Source organism: Melospiza melodia, chromosome 9 (genome assembly GCF_035770615.1).
Source record: "Melospiza melodia melodia isolate bMelMel2 chromosome 9, bMelMel2.pri, whole genome shotgun sequence".
In the NCBI taxonomy this organism is placed as follows: Eukaryota; Metazoa; Chordata; class Aves; order Passeriformes; family Passerellidae; genus Melospiza; species Melospiza melodia.
The window spans coordinates 29,906,275-29,927,643 of NC_086202.1; the positions used below are offsets into that span (position 1 = coordinate 29,906,275).

The 21,369-nt window shown below is 45.0% G+C and overlaps 1 protein-coding gene across 9 annotated transcripts in view; it reads right to left on the bottom strand.

The window, feature by feature from the left end:
- The window catches only part of JMJD1C (jumonji domain containing 1C), a 158,612-nt gene that overhangs the window by 49,739 nt on the left and 87,504 nt on the right, over positions 1-21,369 (bottom strand). For 4 of the 9 annotated variants that reach the window (XM_063164061.1, XM_063164059.1, XM_063164058.1 and 1 more), the window contains exons 3-4: positions 7,089-7,154; positions 6,062-6,175 (exon numbers count right to left, since the gene is read on the bottom strand). In XM_063164061.1, coding sequence (XP_063020131.1) covers positions 6,062-6,175; positions 7,089-7,154 — 180 coding nt within the window. Of the gene's footprint in view, positions 1-6,061; positions 6,176-7,088; positions 7,155-10,802; positions 10,822-11,155; positions 11,261-21,369 lie in introns of those variants that run through there. The other 5 variants (XM_063164060.1, XM_063164062.1, XM_063164063.1 and 2 more) reach the window with 4 other exon arrangements.

Genomic DNA, 21,369 nt, shown 5'->3' on the forward strand with positions numbered 1-21,369 from the left:
TCACCTCCCTAAGGCTTATCAGATCTTAACAACTCCACTCCTGAGCCAAACCTTGCTGAGAGACAAAAAAAGTGACTGAAGCTCTTACTTCTTACCAGACCAAGGTAAAACAGAAAGGTGCCATTTTATTCCACCTCTTTTGAGAAGACGGAGGAGGTTCTCAAACAAGAAGCTCTTGTTCAAAGAGAAGCACAAATACAGGCTTGGGGCAGATGATGTGCTTGTCCCTCTGACTCTGCAAAAGGAGGGTGCCAACCCCTCCTCCCTCATTGCTCTCCTTTTGTGAGCTGGGATGAAACTCTCCTGTCCTGCACGTGTTGCTGGGAGTGAGGAGAGCTGTGAGTCATCTGACCCACTTCTAGCTGGACCAGCTTTGGGCTTCCCCACATGTTGGAGCCGAGCACTTCAACTCCAAGTGTTGGTAACGAGCTGTTTAGACCATCCTCTTTACAAGGCTGCCAGGGAAGCCAGCTGGACTCCTTATGGGTGGTCCAGAGACATGGGAAAGAATCGAGACAGCTCTTCAGCACAACCCTGAGAGGAGTTCAAGATGCACAGAGCTGTGTGTGCCTGGGTTCTCTGCGCAGGAACCAAAAGCAGGAGGTGAGCACAGAGGTTCTCTGGCCGGCACCCGGAGCTCCCAAGCTGCTTCTGGCAACCTCAAAGGGTGGGACCAACCCCAAAAAGCTCCTGCCTGCCCATCAGTGGAGGTAAAAGTTTATGGGAAAAGCAATTTTCAGCTGCAGTAGTTATTTTTAAGCCTGAAGCCTAAAGTAAGAAATTTGAAAGACGAGTGCACATATAATTATGGGGTGCTTAAAATACAGACAGAAAAATACTATTTTATCCCTGTTTCAAGATGTTTAAAGAATTTTTTATGTGCACATGTCATTACTATACAAGCCCAGCTTACTTGCTCCTACAAGCAAACAAGTCACAGAACCCAAAGGCATCCAGGCCTGAGATATCCAATGTCTGCCCACAATGAACAGAACAGCAGAGCAGTGGTGTTGCCCATGGCCCTTCACTCAAGTCTTTCTCAATGGCACGACTTGAATTTGTAATAGATCAAGATAAGTGTGTATTAGCTCCTGTATCTGATGTATCTGCTTCATGATTAGTGAGAAAGTTTATTATTTCAACAATCTCCAAGGCGTGTTAGACATTTGACCTGCCAGCATTCAGATGTGCCACACACATTTAGAAAAAGAGCAAAGTACAGGTGCCTATCACTGTTCATGCAACACCTCCCACGGGGGATTTCTCATTGCCCTATCTTTACATCTGCAACCTTCAGCACTGAGGTAGACAGGCAGACTGTACCATTTTGAAACACTAAAGCAACCAGGCTTGTCTTCCAGAAAAAAAAAAAAAAGTTCTGAAGGAGAGTGTGAGGCCTGAAGAGAGATTTCACTATAAATATTAATTCTTAGCAAGATTTTTTTTCTTTAAACCAAATAAACAAGAGGACTTTTGAAAGACTGTGCACCCTTCCACTTTCCTCCCTGAGTGGTAAAATACCCTTTGCAGGACATTTAATGACTGTGAAGGAACTTCATTTGAATTCTGTCCTGCCTCCACTGTGCACATTTGCTCCAGTGCTCTGTGCTCAGAAATCCTTTGGAAATACATTATCACACACAGTATGTACATATTTGGAAGTATATAATCAATCATGCACCCTTGCTCTGCCTGACCCAGACACAGCTGAAATGCACTCACTGCTTCAGGCAAAGCAGAGTCTTTCCAGATCTTTCCACAAGCCTATTTTACTGTGAAAAAACCACAATATAAAACACTTTTTGTTATTCTTCATTTGCTTGTCCAAAGTATAATGCAGTTGACTCCAGCTGCTTCAGCCAGCAACAGCAGAATCACACACTTCAGCCCCACAGTGTCCGTGACGGGCACTGCCAAACACCAGCCAGACAAAAACACCACTCTGATGAGGTCACACATACCATATGCTGGGCTTTAATGCTTCACATCCCCATCTATAGTCCTTCAAGTAAACGACAGTGCTTAAACAAATTAAGGCATGATTAGCTTTGCTGCTGCCTAACTTAATATGTGTACCACAAAACAGACGCACACAGACGGCACAGAACAGTACAAGTAACTTATTACAAAAAACCTCTTCAAAGTATCTGATTGAGGTCACACTTGTATGTGTACACTTAACTGGAATTTTTCCTTAAAACAGCTTTTTGGAAGAAATGTTCATTTTCATACTGTACCAAGACCCATTATTAAACTCACTACACTAGTGAATTTTTGAACACAGAACATGCATGATATTATGAATGCAAAGTGGAATTCACTTTAAGGACCTAATCAACATGTCCATTTCAAGACTAAACTTCCTACAGATACTAATTAAATATAAAAAATATCAAAATACTGTAAACTTTATGCCTATTTCCTACAAAGCACAGAATTTTCATTCCATTACTAAGCAAGTACCACAGCAAACCTTCACATCTGCTTTATCCTCAAGATCCCCTTGTCCATAAAAATCCACCATCATAAAAAGAGCTACATGACTAAATGGTCTGACCATCCCATATTAATGAATGAGTCACTCAGTCACACACAAGTTTCACATAGAGAATAATACAGTTTACATCCTCCATGAAGCAACAGAGATAAAAGCCACAGGAAACAAGTTGTAGGTTGGTGTTTAAGGCACCACACATACAGAATCCAAGCAACTTCAAGAGAAGGGCAGGATAAGCAGCACACAAAAGGCAAAAGAACCACACACATATTTAGCAGTAAAGAACAAATTCACTGGCAAGTGTTACAGTTGGTATAGCAAACCTTGTGAAGACATGGAAGTGGGCTCACATAATGCAGCAGCATACCCTGATTTTAATAATGATATTCATCTAGCCCTCAGCAAGGTCACTGAATCTCCTAACAATTGAAACATGTTTATTTATGCAAAGAGCAGACATGGCATGGGAATGCATGGGTCACGATTCCCCAGAAGTCCTGCCAAAGTCTCTTTAATCTTGTTCTGGAAGAACCACTTCTGGTAACGACAGCAATTTAGTTCTTTGCCTACTCAAACTTTGTTTTTCCTGCCAAGTCTCAAAGGATGCCAAGTGTGCTGTTTTCTCTGCTTTGAGCAGTTGTCACCTTTACACTGGACAGCAGCACCTTATTCATGAAGCATTTTGGCCCAAGAGTTATGTGAAACACCACTGTTCCTTGGTCAGAACTGATGTGAGCAGAATTCATACCAAATACTCGTCTGCTGCCCATTACCAGCATTATGAGTCTGTGTAATGATGGGAAAAATTAGTCAGTAGTTAAGAATTGTATCTGAAGTGAAATGGAGTCTTCCCACACAAATTCAAACTTTGTTTGTTTTGGCAGGAAGATACTGGAATTTTAGGCACTAACAGCAAAATGCAATAAAAAAGTGTTTAGGTCAACATGGTCTCTAAGGACTTCATATTGAAAATGTGCAGCCATGAGAGCTTGAACAAAAAACTAAACACGTTTCAGAAAACTCAAAGTTAACTCATCCCTGCAAAGAATGATGCCCCAGCTCTGTCTTCTGCTCACAAGCAGATCAATGCTATTCCAGACTAAACAAGGGAGCAAAACCACAATTTTTTTGCAAAGGAGATACTAACATGAAGTTTACCAAAGACTTATCTAGGATCTGGTATTATGGCAAAGAAAAGGGAGGTCTTTCACAAAAAACATACAAGCACAAACTACCTTACATTAAGTGACTAATGGCTAGGAATGTGATTTCTACCATTAACAGAAAACAGCATGCAAAAGGAATAGAAACAATCCTCCCATTTCAGCTATCTTTGAGCAGAAAAAAGTCTCAGTAATAAAGCTAATATTTCTGTCTAACACACTGTTAGTACATACAGTTTCTATTCTCTTGAAGACATTATCATTCAGTAAAGCTCTTATCTGTACAATTAACTTGTGAAATTCGGCACTGAGATATTGCCAGCCCAGCAAAGAGAAATTCCTATGAAAAACATTTCTCAAGCTTTTTATAACCATTCGAATAAAGACATCTTTGCACTATTCATCAGTGAGCACAATGCTATTTTATACTACTGCACTCAATATCCAAGCAATACCCAGTTAAAATGCAAATTCTGGGTGCCTTAGTACGAAGAGGAATCTCTGTCAGGAAACTTCTTGTAATATTAAACAATTTAAGTATCTTGTCACCAAACTACTCATGATGGATACAGATCAACAGTCCTCATCTCAGGTTTCCATAGGTAACTAATTGCTCCATGAGAGGAGCAAACAGCCTGATCTAACACAGAATTGCCCTCTATGTATCAAAAATAGAGGCCAACAGTTAAGGAGAACAAGCTTATCTCTGGAACTATTTTTGACAAGCTACTGCTTTATAGCAATTTTTGGTGAATACGTCTTGGAGAAGTCAAGTTGTCAACACTAATTTCGTATTATTGATCAAGACAGTATGACATATTTTTAAAAATTACACCTTCAACCTGAATGCACCTTCCCAAATGAAGGTGCTTCCAAGTCTAATGCTTTATCAGTTAATGTTCTTTAGAGGGCCTAAAATGCATAGAACATCTCTATGTCACTGCCTGGCAATGGCATTGTTTAACAAAAGGCAGTCCTCCTATGCTCAGTTTGCTCTGTTCAGATCAGAAATGATCCACTGCCAAAAGGAGATTGATTACTGTTACTGGAACGAGCATCACCAGACACATGATCCTGACAGATTTCAGGCAGAGGACAGGCAGCAGCAGCAGTAGTATTTGCTTTGTCAAACGAATCGGGAAGGCTGCGGCTGGCCTGGGAGGGTGAACTGACACTCCACGGCTCAGCTGATTGAGAGGTCGCTGCTGCCAAAGGAGGAGATCCCACTCCGTGTTGCGTCATCCTGACCCCCTCCGTGCAGGCACCCCGGCTGATCCGGCTCAGCCCATCAACATCCCAGGCTTCTCCCCCACGCCGTGCCCCCTCCCTGCTCCAAAATCCAGGCTGTGCTGCTTTAGAGGACTGAAGGCAGGGGCTGAGAGTGGGAGCTGCTGTCTGCGGCACGGCCAAACTGTTCCAGCAGCTCGAGTCATAACATGTAACCTCACCCTGGTGAGAAATGCTCAACTCGTTTGGCTTCTCTACCACAGACACACAAAAGCACCAGCCCTTCCATGAACTGAACCTCCCTCTCCCTTTCCCTAGGATTCTCTCTCAGCCACTCTCTTTTTCTAGCTCTGTATTTGGCACTGGGGAAAAAAAAAAACATCTTGGTGAAGCAGGAGGGAAGAAGGGGTGTCAGGACAAAATTACATAGCATTTATTCAGGGCCATCTGTTATTCCAAGCCTCTAAGTACTATTTCTGTATCACCACAGTGTACCATCCAAGCCATAAGGAAGAGTTTATGGCTATTGTAATTGCAATCAGTTCAGCACAAATTGCAGTATCAAGTATTTTTCTATTTGTCATAGAAGAGATTTTTAGATCTTCTTCTGAAGCAGCAAGGGGGGGAATCACTAATTCTCTTGTTCTTTAAATATACATACATTATTATATTAATGTATTTCTAATTAATGGAGAGGCATTAAAATCAAGGATACTGGAAATTTTTGCAGGCAGTAGTAAGAAGAGTGTTTCTTTTTTAAGATATTAACATTTTCTGCAATTCGTTTCCCAAGAGAACCAAAAATCAGGAAGGGGAATATAACCGTAATCATGCAAAGACCTGAAAATGAAAGCTTCAGAAGGAAGGATACTATCTTCTATCTGCTCTACAATTAATGGTACTGGTTAACCTTTAAAGGGGTCAGGTATTTTATCTGAAGGTGCTACAGTAGTATTCGTGGCACAGTACACACCTTGACATGATCAGATTAACTAGAATAACAGAGTACCCAATATAACCTTTCACAGAACAAGGAACAATCTCTGCTAATAACCAATAGGAAATTGTTCCTGTAACACAGAACTTGAACATAAAATGCACTTAAACAATAGTAAAATCATGGCTTTGAAATAAATTAAATGGATACTATTCATACACTAGTCAAATTTCTTACCTGATAGGGCTGAAAGGCACTATCTTCAGTTATGAAATCCAGCTGTTTGTCCACAAGGAATTCTACTGCAGTAATTGAATTGTATACACTTTTTCCAACCAATGGCTTGAATGTCTGTCAAGGAAAAAAGAGAAAATTAAGCAACTGAAAAAGCCCCTCAGCATATCAAACCCCTAAAACTGTATAAATATTGATGTATTTTTCCATTAAAATAACAGTTACTAATTATACAAGAAAGGAGGATTTTGTGTTCTGTCGGTTTTTTCCTTTGTGCCGTTGGTGGAAAACCAGCCAGAAAAGAGAACTACACCATCCATTCTTCCTTTCCTTCACTATGCTTGAGCAAGATTGTTTACCACAGAAGCTCAAAGTAGAGGAGCACCATTCCATCCTAAGCACAGAGCTCAGCCCGCAGCTCCTCTCTCCCTGCCTGCAGGACCAGCTAGCACAGCAGCGATTATACTAAGGACAGCTCAAGTGGAAGCAGACTGCAGAGAAATCCCTCCCCCCCTCTTCCTGTTCTGAAATCGTTCACCTTGCCTCAAGTCAAGCATCTCATTTCCCTGCCCATCTCTGAACTGCTCTGACTGTGCTCCTGCCGCCCCCGCAGCCGCTCCTCCCTGCAGCAGCAGCAGCCGGCTGCTCCCTGCTCCGGCACTCCGCCCCCGAGCCAGCCCGGAGCGCCGGGCCCGGGCAGCTCGCACAGGGCCGGGAGCCTCCCTCACCCACCCCCGGGCTGGGCAAGCAACAAGGGGCTGCTCACCCCCGCTGCTGGAGGAAGCAAGGAACCTCCCAGCCCTGCTGCAAAAGCCAGGCACAGAGAAAAGGCAGCAGGCTCCTCGGCACCTCGGCACAGCCTCTGCCCAAAGCCCCTGCCCTCATGCAGGCACAGCAGGATGCAGCAGGGAGGGCGCCATGGCTCCAGGAGCTCCCCTGAGAGGGGACAAGCAGGCAAAGCCTTCCCTGCTGGCTGGGTTTCCTGGAACAGAAGCACAAGGAGAGCCCAGCCGAGCGGGGATGTACCTACTGGGGATGAGTCAGGTGAAAAGGAAATCCCAGCGGATGGAGGGGAGGAACAGCAAGAGGAAGACATCTGTGAACAAAAGAAATGACTGGCAGAAAGAACATGCAGGATGCTAGGGGAAAAACATGGAGGGACAGAAAAAAATAAGAGGAAAGTTATTTTACAGGACACAAAAATAATAATGAGGGAAAACAGGAAAAGAAAAAAGCCCTTTGAGACCAATTCTAAATTTAAAAGGCAGGAGAAAAAGACAAAGAGGAGAAACAAGGGCAGGTCAAACCACATGGAGCACTGTGCAAATGTTACCAACATCTATAAAATGCTGCTATAGCAGCTCGCATGCAACATCCTGCAGCAACAGACCCCAAGTACTTACAAGGGAAGGCAGGATCACCACGACCTATTTACAGATGGGGAAACTGAGGCACGAAGCAATCCCATAACTTGACAAAAGCCACTAAGCAGGGCAGCAGCAGAGCCAGTGACCTGCCCTCAGCCAGTCTGCAGGCAGCTCCTAAGAGAGCACTCAAGGTTTTATCAGGCTTCATTACCTACTTTCAAAGGTGTTGCCTCGAGATTAGGCTAAATATAACCCAAGTGTCTCTGGAGCTTCAGTTCTGGCACTTACTAAACAAATGAGAGAATTCTTCATGGGAGATACATTATACTTTCTAATAAACCTATCAAACTTCACAAATGCTCCGACTGAATGCACAGCATTCTTGTTTCCATTTTATTTAAGGTTTCACTTCAGCTGCTACTCTTTCTCAGACAAGGAAGGAAAAAAAGCCAAACCTCTCCACCAATAGGTAACTAGATGAAAGGGCTAGAGGAGCAAGAGCATATGATAATATTCCAACTACAGAGTCCAAATAGTAAATAATTATTTAACCTCTAATAGCTAAGAAAGGGCCTTTGCTCTTGCATCACTTTCCTATAATGGATCTTGTATTGCTAATGGTTAAGAAAGGGTGGAGTTCACATCATGAAATTGCAAAGTGTTGAGTGTATAAACTCATAAGCAGATTTTTCTTTGAAAAAGCAAATTTTGTAGTCCTTCAGCTCTCTAACTGCCCCCATGTCTTCCCTCACACTGTTCTACTTTTCCCACAGTGCCTTCTCTCTAACTTTCTGAGCTATTATTCAGGTCAATAAATGAGTTTCCCACTACAAACAACAGGACATACCAAATCATCAGCTAAAACGAAACTGTGTGGAATGTGGCTTGCAGTTATCATTCAGGACTTAGACAACACTACAGATTAAGGTACATGTGAGCCACTGGTTTATCTTCCTACTGGTATTAAAAGAACTAATTCCAAATATAGATCTGTGAGTGTGATTATTCTGAGAAGAGAAACGTAATGCCTTCTCCCTCACTTTCATAGATCTATGCCTCTAGACAGGTCAACGCCCCCAAAATACTCATGTGGAGGATGCAGGCTATCCCACAAGCACAGAGCAAAAATATGTAAATAAATAAAGCAAAACCATGCCATGTCACACATCTCCTCCTATGTGGACAGCCACTCAGCTGCACAGTAAAAAACATTCCCACTATCAACAACAAAACACCACCCTTAAGGAAACGCCTTCTTGGAAAAGCAAAGTCCAGACTCCATCAGTTCCACGAGATAGGCAGGCCACCAAGGAGACACCCAGCCTGGGATAGGTTAGGGATTTGAAAAATTTTAAATGTAAGACAATACTGAATTTCACACTACATATCACACATGCCCAAAGACAAACAGACTGAGAGCACAGCAGGCAAGAGTCAGCTATTAGAGGTAAGCATATGAGGCATGTAACGACATGAAAATATAGATAAAAAGGTCCAACAAGTCCCTTGCAGATGCCCCTCTTTCCATTCCCAAAGTGAAGGAGAACTTTAAGGACAACCAAGCATACTGCCAGAAATCAGGAAAAACTAAACCTCTGTAAATTAAAATCTCCCTTTCAAACCTGTAGCTTGTAAAAGAAGTTTTATATGTTAACCCAATTCCCCAAAGACCACAACTGAGCAGAGGACTCAAGCACTCAATTTTAAGTGACATCTGGCTTTACCACTATTCCAACTGGATACTTAAAAAAAAATACCAAATCCCACTTTTTCCCCCACCAGATTCCCCTGTTTAGCCAAAGGGATCTCCATGAACACACACACACACACTCTTCCTCTTTGGCTGCTTTGCTAACAAGTTCCCTGATGCTGAATAAAGAGTGTTTCTTACTCTGCCCCTCGCCATCATTTTACCCTGGCTCATGCCAGAAATAACCTGCTTACAAGAGGCAGCTGGCACAGCACTGAGTCTGAGAATTGGATTCTGGATCTTCTGGAAATTCAAATATTATTTCAGAAGACATAAATTAGCATCACTTCACAGCAAACAACCACAAAATCATTCAACAGCATTCACCAAATACCAATACAGCAAATTACCCAGTGACTGCCTTTTCTTATGCCCAGTAACACAAGTCATCTCTTTATTTATCTTTCCAAAACCCCCATAGCAATCACAGGACCCACTTTCCCAAGGAAGCAGCAGCAAGCAAGCACACAGTGCATTTTTACCTCTGCCTAGTGCAATTAGGCAGCTGGAGTGGTGGTAACGTGCCTCCAGCATCGAGCAGGGAGCTCCCTGGCACCAGCCAGGGCTCCAGAAGCTGCTGCACCTCGACTGCTGCAGCCTGGGCGCTGCCAGGCTGTGACACCCAGAAGGCTCAATGCAGCAAATGCTCGGGTTACAGCTGAGCTCGCAGCTGCTGCCCAGCTCATCCCGCACGTAGCACTGCCTCAGCTGCCTGCCTGGAGCTCACAGCCTGCTTAGCTGGGCACTGTGTGCCGCAAGCCTGCTCCCCACACCACAAAAGCACATCCTACAATGCACACCTACCGCAGTGACCCTTTTTTTAAAATCTTGCTAGAGGAATTTATGCCGTAAGCCAAACAGACTTTTAAAGAGTTAATCATGGAATTCAGAAAGCTATTCTTGCACTAAAACATCTACATTCTATACTTCTTCCTCTTTAAAGCACTAAAATTGAAAAGATTAATTAAACCTAATTTCTACGTGCTATTCAGTAAACTTTTCCACATATTGTTCTCTAGCCTTACTGTTTAGTCTGCAATAGCGCAGACACCGGCACCTTTTCTTTATGACACTTAATCATTCGAAACAGCTGTAGCTCTCTTCCAACGCCCGTTTGTTGCCATGGTTTGTACTCAAAGGCAGAATTACCGAGTGGAAAAGAGCGGACAATCAGTAAAGCAGATCTGACGTTAGAATCGAGCACGGGGTTTCCTCATTCGCGGATTACCCTGCCTGCAATCCCCACGGAAGCGGCCGTTTCCAGCCCAGGCGTTATTCCGGGCGGAACTCTCGCAGCCCTCGGCCGGGGGGGGCAGAAGGAAGTACCCGTCGGGACGCGGGGAGAAGGCAGCGCCAGCCGGGCCCGCTGCCCGCCGGAGCTGCCGCATGGCAGGGCGCACCAACGGCGCCCACGGCGGCTCCAACGGCGGCCTCAGTGCCGTTAACGGCCGGCACCGAGTCCTGCCGCTCCCGCACCCCGCCTCAACGGCATAAACTCAACCGAAGAAAGCAAAAAAAAAAACCCCACAAAACCTCATTTTTTTTCTGAACTCCCTTCCTCCCGTTTCCCGCGGGGCGCAGGCCGCCCTGGGCGCCTCGGCGGGCGCAGGAGGTGCCCGGTACTCACGGTGTCCCGGGCTCGCCGCGCTCCCGTCCCCGCCGGGCCGCGCACAAAGCCGCCGTCGCCGGCCGCGTGCCGCGCCGCGCGCGCCCCCGCGGGAGCCCGTTCGTCACGTGCGCCGCTCCGCGCTCCGCAGGGATAGGACGGAGCGGGGCCGAGGGCCGCGACAGCCCCGCGGGCCGGGGGCGCGGCCCGCTCCGCCCCAGCAGCCTCCGAGGGCAAACAAAGGCGCCCGTCGCAAAGTTAAAGTGTCCGCGCGGGTATGTATCCCGCGGGGGAAGGCGCGGAGGCGCCCCCCGGGCCCCCGAACGACAGAGGCGGATTGTCCCGCTCCCCCCGCCCCGTCGGCCGGTACGCACCTCGCCCGGCGGCCCAGCCCGCGGGACCTCCGCGCCCGCCTCCGCCTTTGAACTCACAAGGAAAATGGTTCTCACCGCGCCGCTTCCGGGTCGGGCCGGGCGGCCGCGCCGGGGGCGGAGACTGCGGGGCCGGAGGAGGAGGCGGCGGGGAGGAGGACGACGACGACTCACCGCCCGCCCTTTGTGGGGCCGGCGCGGACTAGCGCGCAGCTGTGCGCTCTGCGGAGGCCCCGGCGCGTCCCCGCTGCTGGGTCATGGCGCGCTGCCGATGCCGCCGCTTACATAAGGGCGGGCGCGCAGTGCGCGGTGCCGGGGCGGGAGGAGCCGGGCGGGGAAGCACCGAGCCGAGCGTCGGGCGAGGAGAGCACGCCGCGGGAAGAGGCGGCGCTCGGCGGGCGCGGCCCGCGGCCACGTCCCGCGGGGGCGGAGTCCCGGGACACGTGTGGCCGTGGCTCGGGAGCGCGGCCGAGGCACCCGGGGGCCTGGAGCCTCCTGCTGCCGCTGCTCCGCAACCTCGAACTTCGGTTACAGCCCCGGTGCTTCCTGCCCCCGCGGAGCTGAGCCCGGCCTTGGAAAGCTGTTCTCCATCCCTCCCGCGGGTGGGCTCTGGAAAGTTAGCAAGCGAGGGCTGCAGCTCGTCCACACTCAGCCAAAGGGGGGGAAAAAAAAAAGGCAATAAAGAGGAAGGGCGGGTCAGGCATGAGCTCAGTGCCTGGTTTGGGTCCAGGAGCAGCCGGAGCAGAGGGCGGTGGGCGGCTCCGCTCCCCCCTGCGCCGCCAGAGCCGGGGTGCGCAGCCCAAAGGCTTCACCAGCAGCGCACAGCGCTCAGCGGGGCTCAGCCCGGGGACTCGCGGAAAACCTCAAGCCCAATTTTATCATTTCTAGTATATAACCTGTTTTCTACCTGACGACCCCCCCCCCCCAAAAAAAACCCCAACCAAACAAAAAACTCACGTGTTTTCACACTTTCCAACACTAGCCAATGCCACTAACTAGTTGTTTACCGTTCACATGGAAACTTCAACTGAATAGTCCAGGGGGAGAAGGTTCAGGGGACACTTACTAATGAGAAAATTATTTCCTGAGAGAAATTTAGCAAAAACACCTGTAATATACTCCTTGAGCTTAGCTCACATAGATAAACATGGATAGCAAGAAAAAAAAAAAAAAAAAGAAATAATCACAAGGAAGGCTGCAATAGAGACATTTGTTTTCCCCAATCTCTTTAAACATAAACAGCTGTACATTTTTCACTTCACGGAAAAAATACAAGGCGTGTCATTTGCCAAGAAAGTATGAGAATAATGGGAAATCAATGCATGACTACATCTCTGTTCTCATCTTGAATTATTCCAAATGATGTAAGCTTTAAGGTGTACTGGAATGCTATAATGCTATAACATAGTAAGCTCTGAAATAAAATACTTAAGTACAGCTAAACATTAAAGTTGAACTGGAATGCTTTCTACCCACCAGAGGCTTTTTCTCCAGCAAACTGGTTTTCTTCCATTACAGCACACGAGCAAGGGCAGGAACCAGGCTACCTGTACATGGTGTTTGTACACTACCCAGCCTGTGCTCAAACCACATAACTGCAAGGCTCCTGGATTTCACTTGGAAAGGACACTAGCTGAGGCAGTTTATTGTATTGATTTTCCTTTTTAAGTGGTCTTCCATCCGGGCTGGCTCAAGGCAGCTGGGCAGCCTTATATGGCAGCAAGGCTGCGGGGAGGCAGCAGTGCCTTGAGCAGCCTCCATCTATTCCTGACCACCCAGACTGGACAGTTGCTGCTCTGCTTTCTGCACCCCTGCCACAGCCCCTCACCAGATCCACTCAGGGCTCACCACCAGCAGAACAGAGCTCACTGACCTCCTTGGTTCCCCCACAACACACCTCCTGCCCCAGCCATGCCTTGGTAGGGCTGCACTGCCTTAGCTCCAGAGAAAAAAATTAAACATCTTAGTGACACCATTCTGACCTCGTTTCCTTTCACTTCCTTTTCCTCCAGACCACCTCTCACTGGGTAGGGGGGAATAACACGTCGGTGACTTTCACCAGTACTGAGAGAGGTCGTGCAGTAGCAAAGACTGAAATGCAGCCTTATTCCAGGTTTGGGGCTGCAGTTTGCACTGCTCTTCCCCCTTTAGAGCAAAGTGTGCCTTGTTATCCACCACCCAACAGCAACGGGGCCACTTGTGAAGTGGGCAGGACAGTCTTACACAGACTTGGTCCTTCAGAGGCCTCATCACCACTAAGAAATAAAACTTGACCTATCAGTAATAGATGACACAAGAAAATATTTTGGGACTCAGATTTTGCCAAGTAATCAATAAACAAAGTATTTTTCCAAACTTAATTCTGTACTTGTATGATCTTCAATTTAACTTTTAAAGCACATTTTAGATTACTTCCAAGAAGTACTGAGCACCCAAAGGCATACTACTTCCACCACTAGATCCCCCTCTTTCTCATACACTTTTAGGTTTTGTTTTACCATTTCTCTTAAGAGCCCAGACACTTAATAGCTATTTCAGGAAGGGCAAAGAAATTAAAAATGCCTATTACAGAGCACAACATACTTCATGCTACTCTTGAACTAATGGTGCTGTGATAGCTGGGTGGTATGTAGTGCAACTGTCAAAGCAGGCAATCCTTAATAATGTCCAAGACAGACACTATTAAAATACAAATCACAAGACGGTCTGGAGGACAGGCAAGTTTGCCCGTTTGGACAAAGCTTTATTAATAGATGGCCACTTAGTAACAAAGAATATTAATACCCAGCCCAGCACCACCAATGCATTACCACAGAGGGATTTTGCTAAAAATTCTCAAGATGCACCAGCTATGCATGGAGTACTAACTCAGCAACTCTTATTTACAAGAGTTTCACTCAAAGACATCCTCAGGAAAAACCCACTAAGCGGTAAAACACCTTTTGGAAGTTAAAAAAACCCAAGGAAATTGCTACTGGTATAATTGTTAATGTTAAGTAGGCTAAGGCAACATAAAGTGACGTTTACGTCATTACTACTTGCAAAATTTACTACGATATATATGTGTATGTTCTTAACAAAACAGATTTGCCACATAGAGGTAAATTTCTAAATAAGAATTTAAAAAATTAGCATCTATCCAAGCCTGGTTTTGACATTTGCAAACTACTACACTTTAAAAAGGCTTATTTAGTAGTCACATTATTTTAGCACTGTTTTCCACTACTGTTTGCTTCTTCTCTCAATTGGGCCTGAGCTCTGTCAAACAAGCCATACTATAAGCTTGCAGAACAGAGCTGCCTTTGTTCTTTGGCACTGCCAGTCCCCTATGGAATCAGGCAGCACACTGAACTGCACTCGACAAACAATCCCTGACCTTCAATTACTGCCTTGGCTCACTGCCACAGGATACATGTATTACTGGTAACACAGCGTGCCCTATTTTGCAGATAATCGCTAGAACTACAGATAATCATGAAAATCAACGGAAAAATGCAAACATTCCCTTCCTAAAATCGCAGTTGTAACTTCCCCGGTGTGCTGCAGCCTAGCCCAGGCTCAGGCCACGCATGTGAGGACAGCAACACTGCAGGTTTTGTATTTTTAGCGACTGCACGAAAAATTCCAGGTGGTGGCTGGCTTTGCCGTCCTCCGCTGGACGTTTTCAGTTTGTTTTTTGTTTGCTTTGAGGCGGAAGGTTGTGCTGGCACAGTTGTGCAAGAGCTGCTCTTTTTTCCCCTGCTATTTTTCCCCTCGAGGGGCCTGGCAGGTTTTTCAGCAGGGCCCGGTGGCAGCTGCAGCCCTCGCACTTGCGGGCTGGCCGGCAGCCAGCGCCGGGCCCGGTGCCACCGCCCTGCTGGGAGCCACGGCCACCGGGAATGCCGCTCCGGCTCCGGGGCAGCCACAGCACACACGGATCGGATCGGGGTTCTGCTGTCACCCCCTCGGGTTTCCTGCCGCCAGAGAACCCCTGAACTGCAAACCCTGCTCCAGTGCTTCACGCCGCGCCAGGGAAACCCACGTGCGCGGTGCTGCGGGCCAGCAAAGAGCACATGCAAATATTGCAAATGAGTAAATATTTAAACTTTAAAACAAATGAAGGTTAGTTAAATCGGTCTTCAGTATTTAAATTAGCATTTTTTTTCTACTTATCTTCTTCCTGTCTGTGCTGCTCCACATTTGCTTAGCAAGCAGAACCGTTTCATAGTGATAGTCCTGCAGATATTTCCTGCAGAAATAATGCAGTGTAAGGGCAGAGCCACGGTCAGCCTTATGTTAGTGGAGAAATTAACTTTCTCATTATGCATTTGTGCAACCCATCGAGTTCAGACCCTGTACTTAAGTGCAGAAGCCAAAGTCCAAAGGAGAAATTAATGTGTGTGAAACAATCATTACTACTGGAACTGCAACATGAGAAATGCAGTAACTAGCATTCAGGTGCCAGTTCATTTGGCAAATTCTTCATTTAACTCTCCTTTTTTGGTTATTGAGGTGGGCAAATCAGACATGCAAAAACTTCACCAGGCTATCTTTAGTAACCTTTCAAAACTGAGAAGCTGAGGACAAGAGTGTACATGAAGGAACATATGCAACAGTACAGTTAATACACTCCAGATCAGTGCTAACTGATTTTATAGTATATTTCAAATTAATCCAATTTAAAATATGGTGTCTATCTTTTTTCATGTTTTCAATCTACTTTTAAAACCAATTTTGTCCTTCCCTGGGCAGGCATCATGGGGTTTAATGCTGCATGCATCAACATGACTGTGCAATTTTCCCCATTACTTCATCCCCATCTACTTCATCATAGCAGTACTGTTAACACAACTGTGGGAATAAGCCCTGTTAGTGATCTGGCGCTATATCTGTGGCTGAATCAGTGTCCACTGCTGTAACAGGAGACCAATAATTGTGATAAAAGAAAAACCAGATGCATGGCCTTAAAAAAAAAATCACCATTGGAGTCAATAGAATTGTATGAGTTTTCTTATTTGCTGGACAGTGCTCTAACTCCACATTTTATGTTGAAATACAAAATATCAAGCAGTCTCTCAGGCATCACTTAGTGGATGTCTCATTTTAAGCCCAATATCACTGTAAAAGACTTGTGTTTTCCTAATCCCCCTTCCCTCATTAATTAATCCAAAATTCTGGGATCCTTGCCACTCACTCAAATTGAGTAACATCAATGTCACCTTATGTGTGACCTGCTCTCTCTCACTTCTGGCTGCAGGTCTTTCTAACAAAGCTTATAAAACACATTTTTCTACCCATCCCCATAGTTCAGAGCACCAGCCTATATTGCCTATATTCATTCTGCATTTCATTCTGGCCTTAATAAATGCACACATGTTCAGACCATGCAAAATGCTGTCACAAACACTCCCAGCCACCCTTTGCACTCCTTCCCCCAGCAGCCCCATTACATCACACTGCACTTCCCGACACAGCACCTTCCAATCCTGGTATCACTCATTTACCCATTTCAGGAACAATTTACTGACAACACTAGCAAAGCTGATTCACTGACATCTTTCCATTTTCTCTTTAAAACTCTGCCTGCTGTATTGACCTCTGAAACCTTGACAATGGCTTGGGCACTGCTTGATGGAAGCCTCATCTTCCCTCATAACAATGCCTTCTATTTCCCACCTCCTGTCTCTGTGTGTCATCTGGCCTTGACTCACTCTCAGATTTTAACTCTGTGCAGAAAGGAACCCTTTTCATTCTGTGCTTGTCGTAGAACTCATTGGACAAGGGAATTCCGGACTTTCAGGTGAGTTTTCAATTGTCATGGTAATGTGCCCTGACATTCATTAACCTTGGGACAGATTCTGTCTTCTGCAAAGCAAGCACAACAGCTTCAAGTTCATAATGTTCTTACCCACACTCCGTCTGCAATATTCATCAAACCCTCTTCAACTTGGGTGCCATCCATGTTTTGCAGTATTCATGCTTTTTCAGCCCTCTTGCTTCCATCACAGTGATGCCAAACTCTGTCCAACTCCTTCCTTGGCTTTTCTTTCTTCATCCAGCCCTATCAGCAACATTCACAATGTTCTTGCATCCTTCTCCCCTATAACTTACTGGTTGTAACATTCATTTACCTGGCCTCCTTCCAGCCTCACCTCCAGTAAAACAACCTTAGTAAGAATATCAGCTTCGGGCTTCTAAACATCCACAGCATTTCTGCTCTTCTGATTCAGCAGCACTGTCGTGTCCCTCTCATGCTTCCCACTAATTGAAATCCATTACAGAACAGGAGTCCACCTTTCACCCTCCTACTATTTCCTGTTCCTCTCAGACAACATTCCCAACTGCCTCTCAGAAGCTCATTTTGCTTCCTGAGTCACCCAGATCTAGCTTTCTTAGGTCCCTTTCTGTTCTTATTACCCAGAACCTAAATACCTGCCTCACCTTTTTCCATCTTATCCCCTACATATTTGTTAACTTGAATTTCCAGAGCACTGGGGGTTTTTTTCCCAATTCTGCTGGTTTTTTCAGCTCCTCTGCCCTGCCCCTCCCTGTCCTTTGTCTAGAGCATCTTATTCACCAGCTTAGTCATCTTCCTGTCTTTTAAATGGATCGTATTTTATTTTGCATTTTTTTGCTTGCTCTTCACCAAAACAACTGGGGAGCATCCTCACCACAGAAAGCTCAGCTTCCCACTGAAGCTGAGGCTGCTTGATGGCTCAGGCTGCTGGCAGGCCTTTTGGTCAGGGACTCCTCCTGGTAAGCAGCCCTGGCTCCATTGGAGGCGAGCCAGGGTGTGGTTCTGAGGGAGCCTCACTGCAGGCATCACTTCCTCTTACAGCAGTGGTGAGCATGCACCAGTGCTGGGATTTTCCATTTTTCCATTCCTGCAGCCCCACAGGACTCTCGTAACGTCAAATGCTCCCTACATGCCTGACACCACACCCAGGGCATGCAACGTAGCCTTGACACGATGCTATAAAATGGTCACTTGAGTAGTAGGCTGGGACAGCTCAGTTCAGAGAGTGGAACTGGCTCTTGAAACAGAGCTGGATATGATAAAGAGGAGCTCCTGTTTGGAGTTATTTGCAACAGCAAAAGCCTCAAAAATACACAGAAGGTGAAGAAGAAAACTACTGAAAAAACATCAAGAACTGAGAGCAGTATTTTAAAAGAACATATCATAGAAGCTGAAAGAGGGGAATAGCTCCTTCATGTTATCATGTGAATAAAGTTGTTGTACATAAATTTGGATTCAGTTTCTGAGAAGCAAAAGACTCCTCAGGGCCACTTCTCGAGGTCTACATTTACTCCCTGTTACTGACAGCAGTGCATTTCACTGTTTATCAGACACAACAAGAGCTGTAGAATAAGCAATTCAATCTGCAACATACTCTGAACTGGGGAGGAAGAGGGTGGTCCAGGGAGAGTGAATAGTTAAAAGGCTGCAACTTCTACTCCTTCCTCCTTTTCTACTTCCACTGTCTCCAGAAAAGCAGAAACCCCAGTTGGCAGTTCTTTAGGCTTTCTAGCTGGCTGTCCATGGATTCCCATAGGCCATCCATGGAGGGAGAGAATTACTCATTTTGGACTCAGTGCCTCTTTGCTCTTAGCTCCAGCTTGCTGGGAGTAAGGTCATACTGGAACATTGGTCTGTGTTTTGCAATACATCTTTTTTATATTCCAAACATTGTACACTTTACCCATAAGGGTATCTTAAAAGTGGTATTTTCATATTTCCAAACACTAAGACTTAAGTATTAAGTAACAGTGTGCATCATGTTTTAATTATCTTTATAAAAAGCTCCATCTTACTGAGACAACGTGCTAATATGTACTCCTCAAATAAAAACACCAGACTGTTCACCTCACCTGTGTGAGAGAGGGAAAGAAACAATCAAGTGTCAGACTACACAGAAATGTATTTTAGCCTTCTTGAGCAGTATTTTCTCCTGCTATAATTATTTTATAATCATACTGTGTCTCTGTCAGACCTCCTACACAGATACACTTGCTAATACACTGGTTTGATTCCTGAATCTGCAGCATTAAAGGCTTGGGAGAACTTCTCAAATAAAAAAAACTCTTACAGGCATAAGCCACTAAGAAGGTGAGGTTAAAAGTTTAACATTTGATAATAAAAAGTCTGATGGAACAGACAGGGTTTTAGTCAATATATCCCAGCATCAGGATAATGCTGAAATAATATTGAAACACCATCAGTCTATCTAGTAAACAAATTAGAAAATAACCTAGATATCATAATGGATTCTCCCCCTGCCCAATGCTATTTTTAGATTCTCACATCTGCCCTACATGCTTGTCCAGTAGCAACCTTGATGGACAAACAGTTTTTTTTCCATTCAGGAAAACACAGGACAGATGGCGTTCAAAGTATTTCTCTCCGAGATAACAAGTTTTCCGCTTTTTATAAATTCACTTATCTTCAAACTGTGACAGCTGTGAGTTTAAAGATAAAATCAAAATGATCCAGATCTTGTTCATCTCCTTTCTCTAGGGTCTCTGAAAGGTCACACAAACATGTCTCACTCAGAAGTTTTCTACAGAACGTGGAACGTTTTTCTAAGTTTAAACTCACTGGTATTTTAGAAAAATGCAATGCACTTTTTTCCAAGTTATGTCTCAGGTCTGTATTGTGAATTTGGGATCTTCTGGATCCCTTTGTATAGTGTATCAGAGAGTGCTTCCCTCCAAGATCTATTTATAGATTACATTCCCTCATTCCTCCCATACTGGCATACATGGCACTGTTACTAACCTGCATTTTCTACTTCCATGTAGTCTCTCATGTTAGACTGTATTCTGTGCTCGGGTTATCCTCATCCTCCTCCCCTGCATCCTCTATGGCTTCAAATGCTCTTTCTCCAGCATGGATGAGCAGAATTATGTCTGTGAGTGTGAGAGGGCTGTGGGGCAGCCCCAGGGGGACACAATCCTGCCTCTGTTCTCACACACCCCAGCATCACCCCTGCCCTCACCACACAGCCGGTTCTCAGTCCTCCTCTGACCAGCCAGAAGGGTCAAAGCTTCTCCTTGCCAGTGCTGCTCCTGGATAAGCTCTCATCTCTATTTGCCATCTGCTCCTAAATCCACCACTTTCTGGTTTATGCAGTGACATTTTGTTCCATTTTTATTCCTTTGTTTCTCAAGGATATTCCATTTTATTTGCATCAAAAATCCTCATCTTCTGTGTTAAGGGCTTCTCCTATTCTGCATCATCTAGTGCTTTAATCAAATTTAATGAATTAGTCCAAACATTTTAGTAAAAACACGAAGCAAGTCATTCCCAAAATGTGCTAACAGCTATTGGCAGACAAAACTATTTCACCACAACACTCCACCTGTTCCAATACCACATAGCCAACATCTTAGAAACTCATTCCTACCTGATTTACTGTTCACTCTACTAATCCCAGGCTTCCTCTGATTGTTCAGTGTTGGACATACTGTGGGATGCATTACAAAAGTCTAAATGAATAATATTAATTACATTTTCTTGCCTCATAACAAAGCAAACTGAAGTTTTTATTCAGGTTTGTCCATGATATAGCACTTCAAGGTGCTGATGGTTAAGAGTTGACCAGGATTAAGGGCAGAGGGAGGAAACACACAGTAGCTATAATCAGTCTGTTTGTGAAGACTTTAAAGGATACAAGACCATGAGTAAAAGGCAGCATTAAATCAAAAATGTCAAAGCAAATTTCCTTGCCAAACAAAAGAGTAAGCTAGAGAAGCAGATCTATATCCTGACACTTTGCCTCCTATGACACTCATGTGTGCAAGCTAAACATATTAGACTGAAATGAAACTAATGGAGAGGCATATCAGGAAAAAAGAAGGAATAAACAAAACAATTCAAAACAAAACAAACCCCAACAACAACAACCAAAAAAACCCACCAAAAAAAAAAAAAAAAAAACCAACAAAAAACCAAAAAAAAACCAAAAAACAAACACCTCCAAATATTCAGAAATCACCACTAACTATCTGTCAAAATATGCAAAATATGTATGTAGAACGCAGTTCCCAAAGTCACCTACACTGGGTCTGGTCATACTCACTATATTTATTAGTGACCCAGATCATGGAACAGAGACTACATTTATTAAATTGACAACCAACCAGCTTGATGGGACTGCAAATTACATTAGAGGACAAAAAGGAAAACTGGACAAGTGGTCTGAGAAAAAAGATGATATGCAAAGCACTGCACGTAGGCA